The 12294-nt window shown below is 26.1% G+C and overlaps 1 protein-coding gene across 1 annotated transcript; it reads left to right on the forward strand.

Annotated features, from left to right (window-relative positions):
• Positions 1–931: 931 nt before the first annotated feature.
• Positions 932–11534, forward strand: LOC111037584 (cytochrome P450 4C1-like). Its single transcript, XM_022320242.1, has 13 exons — positions 932–1083; positions 6094–6320; positions 6387–6496; positions 6734–6824; positions 7826–8014; positions 8108–8177; positions 8244–8370; positions 8706–8787; positions 8886–8992; positions 9062–9130; positions 9980–10148; positions 10212–10397; positions 10975–11534. Exons 2-13 carry the CDS (start codon positions 6095–6097, stop codon positions 11178–11180), a joined length of 1632 nt encoding a protein of 543 aa, XP_022175934.1. The 5' UTR covers positions 932–1083; position 6094; the 3' UTR covers positions 11181–11534.
• Positions 11535–12294: the final 760 nt, after the last annotated feature.

Genomic DNA, 12294 nt, shown 5'->3' on the forward strand with positions numbered 1-12294 from the left:
TCCTTATAAGTTGTAGTAATTGAAATAAATAAATAATAAAGATACATTTGCACAATTGCTTTTTATTTTTTTTTAAGTTAAAATTGTTATCAAATTCGTTTTAATTATAGAGATCTGCAAAATTTTTTTGATTTAAAAATTCATAAAAAGTTTTCTATTTAAATCTAAGATTTATGTTCAAATGTTATACGAGATTTTTCAAAAAAATGTCTACCTAAAGGTCAATTAAAATTATAAGTTCAAATTTATATAACATTAGATGTTTACTCAATTTTTCATATAGCGTTTTCCTTATTTAGTTGTTATTCATAAACAAATAACCGTAGGTACCTACTTGAAATTACAGCGACTCCTTATAATACATCTAATGTACAGTAGAAATAGTTACCCACTTACCCGATTTTTTTTGTCTTGTAATTTTTTTACAATTTTGTACAGTAAATTTATGAGATAAGATTAAAAAAAAGTTGTCGCAGTAAAATATAAACTTAAGATATTCCATATTTTTATAAATACACTGTGTCAAGCAGGTTCCATACATTATTTCATATGGATTTATTCACAAAATATCGACTTAACTACTAGTACTTCAACAATACAATAACATAACATGGAATAATGTATTAATACATATTTCAACTATCAAATATACCAGAACAGAAAATATAATATGAAACACAAAGTAATAATATTTTTTTAAATCTATTTTTTTGTTTTTTTTTGTAATTATCATTTACCTATTGATTAGTCATCTTATATCTCTTCCATGAAATCTGCTGTTGTGTTAGGTCAATTCAAAATTTAATTCACGGCTGGTATAATAAAACCCGAATGAATTATTAAGATCCCCTGCAAAAATGTTTTTCCTTAACAGGGGGGATATTTTATAACTAATATAGGTACATATAGGTACAAGCAATACATTTATTATACTATCTTATATGTATGAACAGGTTTCACTGAACGACCTACCTGCTACCGGCCTTGCATTAAGGTTGTATTAGGGACATCAATTTGGAAATTTTCTACTTTAGTCGTGGTTAGAGCATTGACGAGACGATTACCTCCATTGGACGTTACAAAGTAAGTAGTTATACATTATTATCATTTATTGTTTAGTTAACTAAGAGTTTTAAATCTCGATCTATAAATAGTTCAAATACATTTTTAAACATAGCTTAAAGTACCTAGTAATTTAGTTTTTTGTGACATGGCTTCTTATAAATAAATGGACCTCACCAAACAGAGCTTTGTCTTGATTTAATGATAATTTATTAAAATTTTTCTTTTGGTTTTTTTTTTTTTAGTTATGATCTTCTTCATTTAAATTTAATTTTTTCAATATTTATATTTTATTCTTAGAAAAATTATGTTACAAAATGCTTAGAGTACTATAATTTAAAAATAAATTTAGTACATATTTAATAACCTTATTAAAAACTGTTTTACAAATTACATATTTTAATTTATTACTAAAATCTTATTTATTGACATTTACATTTCATATATGTTCAAAATATACAGTTGAATTTTGAAAATTGTAAAACCTTAATGCATTTATTACAATACATAAAATAATTAAAATATTACTGGAATCTTTAATGAAATTAAAAAAAATAATTTTTCTGAAATAAGGTTAATGTGTTCTTATTATGTTAAGGATTAAAGAAGTACAATTTTTTAGTGTTGGTCGAGTACTCGACTTAGGAAATATTTTTTCGATGTACTTGACTATACTGAAATATTGTTTGTACTTGTAAATACGAGTACTTGCCTTGATCGAGTACTTGTATTAAATCGAGTATTGTTTTCATTATTTTTAAAATTTAAATTTTAGAATACTTTAAATAGTATTTTATTGAAAAATAAATGTAAAAACTTTTAATAACCAAATTCAAGTACAATTTAAAATACTGAAGCAATTCACAGTACTCAACCGTTTTTTCAAAACTTGTAATTTGTCGAGTACTCGAGTTCTTTTAATGCTCGACATTTGTCAAGTACTCGACTTTTTTTGAGTACCTACTTGACATTTTCTAGAATTTTGAACTCAACTTGATTCGACTTAAAATTAAAAAACAATCCTCGGCTAATACTACATTTTTTTTATATGTACTTAGATTGATTTATAGTATACCTATATATATTTCATAAATGAATATCAATGGTTAAACATTTTAGTTATTAAACTGTGACAATTTCAAACATTTTTTACGACAATGGTTGTATAACAATTATATAATAATAAAAAAAGGTTAAACAATACAAGGCTTATGATTTTAATTGCATAATCAATAAGAGTTTAAAAAAAACCTATACAATATTTGTTTATGATAGTTATTCAATTTCAATTGTGTACCAATTAAATCGGAAAAAAAATTCACTTTGACTTTGACAAAGTAATTTTACGTGACATGAAAACTGGTCTCGTATTAACTGACACGATTTCATTTTATTGAACGCAACTATGTGTTGAATACAAATTTGACGACGTATGATGAAACACTTACTATGTACTTACAAATTGAAAAGTCGTAAATCACTTTTAATTTGTTATAAAAAAATATATTCTATGCATTAAAACGATCAAAAGTGTATTATTCTTTGGGTTTTGTTTAGGAAAAACATTAAGAAGTTTTAATTCAATATTGGCACTAATATTTTCTAACAGATAGTGAAATAATGGCACTACATACACAATTACACCTGTAAAGATATTTTATTTCTACTGATTCCAGACAAAATTAATTAGTCAGACATATTATTTAATAAACTTCACGGAAGTAAAAAACATTAAATAATAATATGTGGTATGTATAATAAGTAATAATGTTTGGGATTCCAGAAAATATGTACTGTTGCAAGTTTGATTAAAATAATTCTAATAATTACATTGGTGAATAAACTAATATAATCTCAAATCTTAAGAACGGCCGTCTGTTATTTCCTAATCCATCGTGTTGACTTATTAGTCCCTAAAAATTCTGGTTTTCTTTTTACCTTGAAGAAGACGTTATTGTCGTTGTATCGTCAGCACAGTAGGTAATCGATTATTCCCAACAGCCTGTCTACCTTGTGTACAGGTATAGTAATAAAAAAAAACAACTTTTTCGAACATGTGCTTTATATAACTTGACAATTCATACTACCTACACTCACAGAGGTATAAAGATATATTAACTATTAATTTTTAATACACTCTTATCCATCCAAGGAAATTTGCGTGCGCACTTGTATCAGACTATCAGAATTACATTCCATAAACTAGAATTTCATAGCTGGCAATAATACGAGTCGTTCAAGTTTTTCCAGTACATGATCAAGGTCATTCAATTTTTAAATAGTCTAAACTTTTAAACACAGATATAATTCTATTGGGATATCGTGGGTTCAAGGTGGTTTAATTCGATCGTCTCCCCAGACGTTTTCCAGACATAATAACTATTAAATAATTGTAATAAAATAACATCTATTATGACAGCTTTAATAGTGGCCATATCATAATAATATATAATTAAGTCAGACGGGTAGTGTTTGTTTTACTAATACATACCTACATATAAATTGCACCGATAAGGCAATAATATACATATTTAAGTGGAAAATAATTTTGAAGAATATCAATACATCGAATCAAATAAATACTTTTAATCGTTATAATTATTACATTTGTATGAAAAAAATTATTTGCAAATTATTATGTTTTCCCTGTTCGGCTTTGAGTTATCAAGCAACTAAACTCAATAATACTGAAATTGTGAAATAACATTTGCTTGTTTAATTTTATAAGATTTATCAACAATTATAAACGACCGCATCACATACCTGTATGAATTAAATTTCTTTAATTCCAACATTGACATTTAAATGAAAATAGTCTTATGAATAATCAAATTTTACACATGTAAGGTATAATACAAAAAGACTTATTTGTAAAATGTGATTATTCATAAGACTATTTTCATTTAAATGTCAATGTTGGAATTAAAGAAATTTAATTCATACAGGTGTGTGATGCGGTCATTTATAATTTATAAGGTATTAATACTATAGAATTAAGGTGGGAATCAGGAGTTCGAGGGATTTGTTATATAATGATATTTTTAAAAACATATTGAAAAGCAAAGATTTTCGAAATTGTATGGATATAGTTATCATAATATAGTTTGAATAACTTGAGAAGGCACATCAGTAAAATATTTTTTTCCGTTTTATAGTTCAAACACGTATGGAATATAGTAAAAATTTCTCTTCGTATTTCATTCATCGTGATTACACAGTTAAAATGCATTAAAAATCATAATCTATTATTGTATTATACAATAATAAAAATAATATTTTATGTATTTTGTCATATTTTGTTCATTTTAATTACATATTTTTATTCTTAGGGAAACTTTTAGTGTTAGTTTTTTTTATAATATTATTAATACATTTTTTAAGTATGAATATATTAAAAAACGCTTTTGGTGAATCACAGATTATATAGCTTTTATTTATATTTATAACTTTATAATAGGTGTAATATCGTCATTGACAAAAACAAACGTCCTTTGTAAAAAAAAGTGTATTTTTCAGAAAACACAAATAACGTTTAAATAAAAAACGACGATATCATCATTTCAACTACCTATGTAATTATAATGAGTGAATTAATGTGAAAGGCTTTAAGTGACAACAACCTGTATGATATGTGTGTAAGACAGAGAAAAAAAATTGCTTGTGTTCCCATATGAGTATTAAAATGTAAAGTGTTTAACACAAAAGTACAATACTAGGTACAAATTTAAATACAATTAAAAAAAAAACCAACTAAAAAGTTATATGCTTATTCCTTATAATATACAATGGGTATGTTTATACATGATTTAATATAATTATAAATTAAAATTGAAGTATAGTTTATTGTAATTATGTACAAACTCAAAACTTTGCAAAATTTCCATCTCTGAAAAACGCATTCATTATTATTAAACTTTTAAATATGTTTAGGTACAACAATTTATTGAAATTTGAAATAATTTAAAAATAAAATATTCATGGTTATTTTTAATAACTCTGTTAATACAATGCAATTTTTTTTATTAGCACTAAGTTGTATTGAGTGTGAAGTTTTAATAGGTTAATAATGGTTAATTGTTGATTACCTAAGTGGATTCTAAATGAATTGAGAAAAACTAAAACTTAGTAAACTATGAATTTGAATGCAAATATTATTAATCCAAGCAATATAATTAAACAAACGTAGCTATTAAATAGATTTTCAAATGAGGATTAATTGACTGTAGAGAGAAACACGGACAACAGTACACTAACATATAACAAAAAAAAAAAAACACAAAACGTACAAAATAAATTTTTTTTCTGCACTGAACGATCAATATATATTTGATTTGATAATGTTTATTTTTTTATTTTATGTATTAAACACTTTTAACCTTTTATTGTAGTACCTATAAACCATACAATATTAAACTTCGAAAATTTTTCTGGAAGCAAATTAGGTCTATTTGGTATTCAGTAGCATCATTTTTCATCAAAATCGATTTTGTTATAACTAGAAAACGAGTGATCTTAGGGATTGGATACTTTAAATTTTCACTAAACATATTATTTTGTATAGTTTCTTTTTTAGACATGGTATATACTCAAAATATATCGGTTAATTTTGAGCTATTTATGAACATTTGGTATTAAGTGACTTTTAATTGACTTTTGTCCCATAAATGTTGAAACAAATTATTTTGCTCGGTCAAAAAGCTTGAAAAATAAACGCGAAGTTTCTCATGAGTTGTTCATACTAGAATTTGTAAACAAAGTTTAATGTAAGGCCATGTATTAATTTGCAATGCGAGAGTTTGAATTTCAAATTTTGACGAATTTATGCTCAAGTAAAATAATAATTATCCTTCTCAAACAATTGTTGTTATTTAATTGTAATTAAAAATTTCTGTAAAAACTTATTGAACATTACATTAAATAAAATTGCATTGGTATATCCAAACAATTTAAATTAAATGTATATTTTGTCTCATAATATAGGCACATCTAAAAAATATGAATTTATGAATATTTTTTGTATCGTTTTTATAGGATGGAGGTGTCTCAAGATTTTTCCTTGGCTTCTAAACATTCAGCCAGTGGGCTCCGAATGACAAGTACTGAGCTGACTGCTTACGCAGTAATTTCTTTTATTGTGGTGCTATGGTGTCACTACAAATGGAACCGCAGACACTTCGAAAAATTGGCATCCAAAATGACGGGACCGCCGGCATACCCTATTATTGGCGCAGGGCTTGAGTTTGTTGGTACACCTCAACGTAAGGCAAACGATTCCAAAAACAACGCTGAACGAAAAATAACTTTTTTGGCTCTTTTTTTTTTAGAGGTCATGGAGAGAATAATTAAACTGTACGACATCTATGGTTCTGAACCGTTCAAAGTGTGGATGGGTACATCTTTGGGCGTAACCATAAGCAAACCAGAAGACGTACAAGTAATTATTTTCAGAGTATAAAATTAACTAATACCAAATATGTTTTATTGCGATTGATCAGAGAGACAAACTGGTTTGATGAAAATGTAAATTAGTCTAGGGTGCGGGTGTCAGGAAATGAAAAACGTATGTGCTATATATTCTACAATAGTGACTCAATAAATAATTTCCACACTTGTGTCATAAAACTTGACGGAAATTGAACAGCTATAGTATTTAAAACCTGATTTGTTTCAGATAGTATTAAACAGTTCCAAGGCCTTGGAGAAAGACCAGTTCTACAAATTTTTCAAGAATACTGTAGGTGAAGGCTTGTTTTCTGCCCCAGGTCAGTGAAAACAAATATAATCCTTGATACTTTGCACGTCAGTTTTGTTTATGTTTTCCATAATTGATAGTTTATTGATAAATTGATCTTGAAAAAAAGTGATAATTAAATAAACTTGCTTTTGAATATTTTCACCAAGTGTGAAATTACAATTATTACAATATCGATAAAAATACAGTTAATAATTATTAATATAATACACATAATTATAATACAAGTGTGCATACATTAAAATTAATTATACTATATTTAGCGAATAACGATGTATTATTATGTAAAAGTGCTATATGTAGGGTAATGAGTTCTTATTTAACATAACATAATATAACTAATTTCATATTGTTTGGCCATTGACCTACAACAATGAACAACAGTGAATTTTTTAATTCGTTTATGTTATGTTATAGATTTTTGAACTGTGGAATAATTAATGTTTATTGATTATTTGAATATATTAATTATTTACAAATCGTTTAATTGCTGAGTCTTAAATATTATTCAATTTTTAATGAGCTGAACATTTATTAATTTATTTACGTTGCTTTTAATTTAATGAATTCATTTGATTGTTAAGAAGTTTATGTAGCTATATAATATGTAAAATAGATGTCAATCATCCAATTAGATGAAAACTCAGAAGTTCCTATGTCAATATTTACTTCGGAAAAAAAATATGTTAACAATTGAAAGTCAAATGTTATGAAAAAAAACAATAGTTATAAAAATTAGTCATTCATTTATTAAAATATATAATTGCATGAAAAGTATAATATTTTAATAGAAGTGTATCTATAGTTATATAGGCTAGATCTGAAGTAGGTAATTGATTAAAATGAGTACCTTCGATTAAAACTAAATCATTTATTTCACAATAATAGATTCTGAATATTCTAATACATACTAAATATTAAAACGTGTATACTGTATATCAATATATCATTATTAGTTACAATTTAATTTACATAACTCTGCATCTTAGTCAATTTTAAAAATATTTTTAGTTCATAAATGGCGAAGACATCGTCGTCTTATTACTCCAGTGTTTAACGCCAAGCTTCTTGATCAGTTTTTTCCTGTTTTCAATGAAAAAAACCGAATTCTCACAAGGAATCTAAGGAAGGAATTAGGTAAAACACAACCATTTGATCTTTGGGATTATATATCGGATACCACGCTTGATATCATTTGTCGTAAGTATTTCAGTACTTAAAATACTGAGTTATTCTTACAGATATTTACTATATTTACTTATAAATTTATAATACCTATTACATTACTTTTAGAAACCGCAATGGGGTACAACCTTGACACTCAATCAAATAACGAGTCTGAATTTGCTGAAGCGTTAACAAAGTAATACAATTATTGTATGCATAAAATACAAAGAATATATCCAAAATAAGAGATTTTTATTTATAGAGCATCAGAATTAGATTCTATGAGAATTTACAAACCATGGTTGCATCCTGATATAATATTTTCAATCTACGGAAAACTTACTGGGCTACACAACGTCTACAAAACGTTGCACAAACTTCCAAATCAGGTAAAATTTAATATAGATGATTAAATAAACGTTATGCTCGGGGTTACTTGACTACTGGACTTCTCGGGTCGACGATGTATTTTACATTTAAAAAATGTGTATGTTCATATTATGTATTATAAACATTAAATTCTAATGATTTAGTTGTAATGTATAAACGAAGTTATAAAATATTACTCGGGAGAGTTCACATGTACCTTTCAAGTAATACTTCACTAGACTCCCGAGAGAGCTTACATGTACCCGTCATATTGAAGTAGACTCGGGAGAGTCTACAATCACCCACCCATGCTTAGTATTAAAAGTTTTCAATGATTTTATTTTTATGATTTTAGGTGATCAAGGAAATGAAAGAAGCATATGCACAGAAGAAAATTGAAAATAAAGCTAAAGCAATAGATGTCAACGATGACGATAGTGAGTGATTCGGAACTATGATAAAATATTATATATTAATTATCTATAATATTGTAATATTATGTGCAGTTTTATTGTTTATTTTTATTATATTTCAGAAACTCGTTTAAAAGTGTTTTTGGACACTTTATTGGAACTAAATGAAGCTGGTGCAAACTTTTCTGATGAAGAACTAAGAGACGAAGTTGTGACTATGATGATTGGTGTAAGTAAATCTAAAAACAGCTAAGTTAGTCAACAATTTTTAAGTAATTTGTACAACTTAATATTACAGGGTAGTGAAACCAGTGCTATCACACTCTGCTTTTGCCTATTACTATTGGCTATCCATCAGGAAATTCAGGTGAGTGCCTGCTCGAAAATATAATGTTAAAAATACTGACACAAAACGATTTGTTATTTATTAAAGATTCTTTTAAACAGTGTTAATTGATAATAATCAAAAATAAAAATAATCAATTCAATTATTTAATTATTCAGTTAGGTGATCAGATAATATTAACAATGTATAATTGTATATTTGTATCATTAATTAAAGAAATGTGATATGTTTGTTTACTGTGAAGAATACATTAATGTGCATTTGCTCAATACACAAAAGTTTAAGACGCAAATCAATTCAAAATTTTGGAGTAATATTTCCCTATATTTTAGCATTATTTTGGGAGCATAGTATTATTCTGAGCCTATTAGCGTTATCTAGAAGACGCTAAGAGATTGGCTTATTTGTATTCCAAAAATATTTACTTGTACTTTCATTAGTGTACTTTTTAAAATAGTACCTGCATACTTTTATTAATTGTACTTTTGAGTTGAGATTATAATGATATTTTCATTTGGTTAATTAATATACATTTATTGGCACTAAACATTGTCCAATTTTTTTTCTATATAATTCAATGTATTTTTTCAGTTTTATAATTTTCCCAAAATTTTCTAGTGTGACTAAATTTTTTTTTATCAAATATATTTTCTTAATTTAAGCATTATTTTTCTTACAATAGTGTTTATTTTTAAACATGTTTTCAGAAATGCACCCAAACGTGTTTAAAATGTGTAGGTAAATTTTTGATAATGTGCCCAAACGTGTTATGCCAAATTGATGTATTTTGTGTACGAGCTTGACTTGGCCATATCCAAGTTAAAATAGACACACTACAACTGTACTCAATTTTATTCTTTAATATTTCAGGACAAGGTTTATGATGAGATTTATGAGGTATTAGGTGACGGTGACCAAACAATTACTATTGAAGACACTACCAAACTAGTTTACCTCGAACAATGTTTACGGGAAACTCTTCGATTATACCCTATAGGGCCGATGTTACTCAGACAACTCCAAGATGATGTCAAAATTTGTAAGTAAACATTAAAAGAGCTTTATTCTAAGAAATTATATTTTGTAATCAATTTAAATTTAGTTTCAGGTGATCACACGCTGCCAAAAGGAACAACATGCATTATATCTCCGATATGTACTCACCATATTCCTGAGTTGTATCCGAATCCATGGTCGTTCAATCCGGATAACTTCGACGCTGAAAATGTTTCAAAGCGCCATAAATTTAGTTTTATAGCTTTCAGTGGCGGTCCAAGGGGTTGCTTAGGTAAGTTATTAGCTAATATAACAAGAAAACATATGTGATAATCCATTAAATATTTGAAACTCATTTTTTTCTGAAAAAAATAAAGTTTTAAAAAATATTTAATTTACATAAATATCAAGTCATTAAAAAACATTTTCCAAAGAAAAAATAGATATTATTCTTTAAATATTTTACTCTTTTAGGCGATAACATTATTTTTGATTTCATTATCATAAACAGAATATTATTCGGAGTATTTTGATGGATCAAATTCAAATGTCGGACAAATGTTTTATTAATTATTATTTATGATAACTCATAAACTATTATTTCACACTGATCCATAATATATTTTATCCATCGAAGTACTCCAAAAATATTCCACTTTGATATAAGAATTTAAAAATGCAATTTGTCATTAAAAAGAGTAAGACGATTAATAAATAATAATTTTTTTAGAAATATGTTGCTTGTAACGACTTAAAATTATGTCAACAAATATTTTCAAAATCGTTAATAATTTTTTAAATAATGAATGTCTCACCTTAATATTACTCCAGTATCTAATACACTTGTATTTAAATTGTTTAAATGATAGGATCCAAATATGCTATGTTGTCAATGAAAGTGCTCGTATCTACATTTTTGCGAAACTACAGCGTACACACGGACGTCAAATTAAGTGATATTAAATTAAAACTAGATTTATTAATGAGAAGTGCTAATGGTTATCCTGTGACTATTCGGCCGAGAGATAGAAGACCTACATATAAACAGAATAAGAATTGTTCGACAGTGATCTAATTTGTGATAAATAATATTAATATATATTGTCAAAAAAAAAAAAAAAAGATTAAACAAATGAATTGTTTGTAAGTAAATGGTTTTATAAAAGTAAAGTGGTCTATCCAATTTTACAATTTATAGGTGTTGTTATATTCATGAATATTATTGACTTGTAATCTTATATATTTATGTCAAATTGTCGAATTGTCAAGTGTGAAAAATGTATTTTATTTATAATATTTACTATGAAAATCGTAAATAATTGTATACAATTGTCAATAGATGACTCTCGATAGTAGCAACTCTTATTTTGTGTTAATAAAACTATAAATAAAAGGCCTTATCAAAACAGGTGGGTGCTTCTATTCTCAATGATGTGTACTTTATGTAGCCCGTGTCCACCTTCAAATATTGTATTTTATTTTACTACACTTTTCAGTAGAAAAACACACCAGACCTATGTATTTATTTTACCTGTTCCTTGTAGTCTTATAAAATACCAAATAATTACTGTAACTAAATATTAATAAATTATAAATATATATATTATTCAAAACTATTAAAGTCTTCTACTTATCTCATGTGAAAATTATATTAAGTTAAGGCATATTTATATACCTATATGGCTATATGTTATAAATTTGTTGTAATAGAACAAAATTAAGATTCAACTGCAAATTTACTAAAACAGGTATTTACTAAAAAATTTTTTTTGAAAAAGTAGTCTAACAAATGATAAATTTGAAAAAAAAGTTTAACTGGCTTATTTATTATCCATCATAGGTATAAAACGTTAAAGTAACATTTATCTGTTAGCTCTAAGGTTTCCAAATATATGTTTTTAAGTTTCTACACTTTATATATAAGTTGTGTCGGTCCATCCGCCTTTTACCTAGAGGAATTCAATTAAACCCTTCTATGGTTAAGATATAACTATTTAATAAACTGCTTCCAGTCTCACTCATTAATCTGCAGACTTAGGATTTGTCTTATTTTTCAGTGTTTTTAGTTTTCACTAATATTGTACATACAAGGAAAATAATGAATTTTAATAAAAATAATAAATTATATTTTGAATTATGTTCCAAAATACGTTCTTAAATACCGTTACAACTTGCACATGGCGTTTAAT

The sequence above is a fragment of the Myzus persicae genome, unplaced genomic scaffold (genome assembly GCF_001856785.1).
Source record: "Myzus persicae strain clone G006 unplaced genomic scaffold, MPER_G0061.0, whole genome shotgun sequence".
In the NCBI taxonomy this organism is placed as follows: Eukaryota; Metazoa; Arthropoda; class Insecta; order Hemiptera; family Aphididae; genus Myzus; species Myzus persicae.